At 33.7% G+C, this 2,582-nt stretch overlaps 1 protein-coding gene across 1 annotated transcript; it reads right to left on the bottom strand.

Annotated features, from left to right (window-relative positions):
* Positions 1-253: 253 nt before the first annotated feature.
* LOC144837805 (P2X purinoceptor 7-like) lies at positions 254-1,574 on the bottom strand. Its single transcript, XM_078693063.1, has 2 exons — positions 1,112-1,574; positions 254-826 (listed from the first exon to the last, which is right to left on the bottom strand). The coding sequence occupies exons 1-2, from the start codon at positions 1,486-1,488 to the stop codon at positions 640-642; spliced, it is 564 nt and encodes a 187-aa protein (XP_078549189.1). The 5' UTR covers positions 1,489-1,574; the 3' UTR covers positions 254-639.
* Positions 1,575-2,582: the final 1,008 nt, after the last annotated feature.

The raw sequence follows: 2,582 nt of genomic DNA, 5'->3' as shown, positions 1-2,582 counted from the left end.
CTACAGTATATTGAATCGATTATAGATCTTCAGGATCAATGGCGAGTCCCATTTTAAGTTCATGTAAAATTTATACTGCTTTGATGTTATGATTTCATTAGATGGCATCTGAATTTCAAAAATTGGATGTTTCGTCACAGTTCATCACATTAATTAGAGCCTGTATCTTGTTATGAATTTTCTCCAAAATTGCATTCTGAAACAATTCCCTTTCACATCAAATTGTTTTCATAATAGTTGCACAAAATGCTAATACTGTACTGTCAACTGTTGAATGGTAGAAATTGCCTTCAGCTAGAGTAGAGCTAAATATTTTGCACAATAGTTTAACTTGTATCCATAATTGTTGATAGTTTTAATTTAGTACTGTAACAAGTTAATTATTGTTAGTCAATATTTTTGAAAGCACTAATAACTGCAGTTTTTATTACAAAATAAAGATATTTTATTTCTCATACTATTCACCATTATTTATTTCATTTTCTTATACATACATTAGTTACACAGTTATAACTACTACCGGTACAATATAAAACTGTAGTGGTATCATATTACAAGCAAATAATTTTGTAAAAAATACAGTACTGTACAGGTTATACAGTACTAGAGGCAAGTGTTAAATGCATACAAACATTTATATCAACCATCGTCGGAATTAAAAGGAAGTCCATCCACATCTATAAATCCTGTATAGATCCCACTATCCTCCGGATATTTGTCTCTAATTGCCCATACGCAGCATGATGGAATAGGCCTTCTGTCGTTTTTTCTTAGTCGCGAATACACCCACCAAATGTAGCATCTATATGCGATAAATCGATAAGTTCTGAAAATAAATAAATTTACAGTCAGCAGTTGGTCAAAATACAACTGGACAGGAACACACAATATGCAGTACACAGCCACAGTGGAAGGAGAGTATTAACATTGAATTAAATTGCATTAAATGTATTTTTATGACCCTTGCAAATCGTTAAATTTTGCACTGCAAATAAAGACTGATATTTTGCTTGGAAATTTTAGATTTTTAAGCCCTATCCTGCAGCTGGCCGAAACTAGATCGAGCGGCCGTACTACATACAATTATTACTAGCTAGGCCGGCGTACCTACCTGTTCTTAATTTCATCTTGTGTCACGCTCTCGCCAAGAATGTCCTTTTTTGAGACATAAACCAGCTCTAATACATCCTTGTCCATGCAAAGTTTTTTAAATTTCTCATTTATCAAACAGGTATTTTCTCCAATTTTGTCTTCTAATTCTACCCTCTCTCTACAACAAACGCTCCCCTTTACATTCTTCATTAAACGGCAATTTCCACAATGACACCAATCAAGCGAGGTTAATCTCCATTCGTCTCTCTGTTGCTGGGGCCTAGGCCTAGGCTGATTTACATCTTCGCCGTCGGCAGTTTGAGATGTTTGTATGGGCCTAGGTTCTGGTTCAAATGCATAACCATGTCTTTCAGGTCTAGGCCTACGATTAAACATTGCCGTTTGATCCGTCTATCCACGCAATAACCACGCAAAACAATCTTAATCTTAGACTTATTATTCGTATCCTAGTTTATCGAGTCGAGAAGAGATCGATCGGGTCGAGCGCGAGGAGGATCGTAAAATACACATCGGGAATGAAAAATTTGGCTTCCGAAGAATCTGAAAACATATATGTATAATATTTTTGGAACTTACATATATTTTTTACGATTTTTTTAAAACGCATCGTTTTTTTTCAATTTACATGCAAATGAATAAGGAAAAAGGTTTGTAATTTGAACTATCCCCCCAGATGGCATTTTTTGATGTTTTTCAGAATAACCATGCAGCATACAACAAATTTAAAAAATACCTTAATTTAGATGAAAGTAATGTTTATTATGAACTGAATAAAATAAAAATGTGAAATTTTTTTAGAGCAGCTCCACTTTAAGGAACCCATATGGATTTTGCATAAAATGAAACATTATTATTATTACTATTTAGACCCTTCTGCAGTTCTCTACTGTATGTTCAGTTCTACATTTGTATCGGATCAATGCATTTGACTACATAAGGCACTGTGTTAGAAATATATTTGGTAACTAAAACTGTGGGTTCCAAGATTAAGCCATGGGAAAAGCCTGTCTGTGCACCCTCAATCCCTATGGATTTGCCAAAATGAACCAAGGGTAACTTCTGGATTCTCTATGAGCCGTACATTCCGTTTAATTAGAGATACATGGATACCTGAATGAAATTGCTCAAATTTTTCTGAAAGACATTGTACAGTAGTATTCCCCTTCCACACCTCTTTGAATTAAATTCACCCTGATAGGCTCAGGACTTCAAAGCAATAATCACACTTGTATTTTTCAAACAGTATAATCTATTAGATTGAATAAAAATATCTATTATAAACAATTTGCCATTAGAAATCTCTATGCCATGTCGTTATTTAGATGAGAAAAACAGGTCAAAGGTTAAAATTACAGAAAAATAGGTGTTTCAGTCACTTTTTGAAAAAAATATGCATTATGGCAAGTATAAACATATATATTGTGAACAATTTGACACCAAAATTGGCTCCCTATGACAAAAATGTATTA

This window comes from Antedon bifida, chromosome 3 (assembly GCF_963402885.1).
Source record: "Antedon bifida chromosome 3, ecAntBifi1.1, whole genome shotgun sequence".
Taxonomy (NCBI): Eukaryota; Metazoa; Echinodermata; class Crinoidea; order Comatulida; family Antedonidae; genus Antedon; species Antedon bifida.
This window is presented reverse-complemented; position numbering and strand designations above follow the sequence as displayed.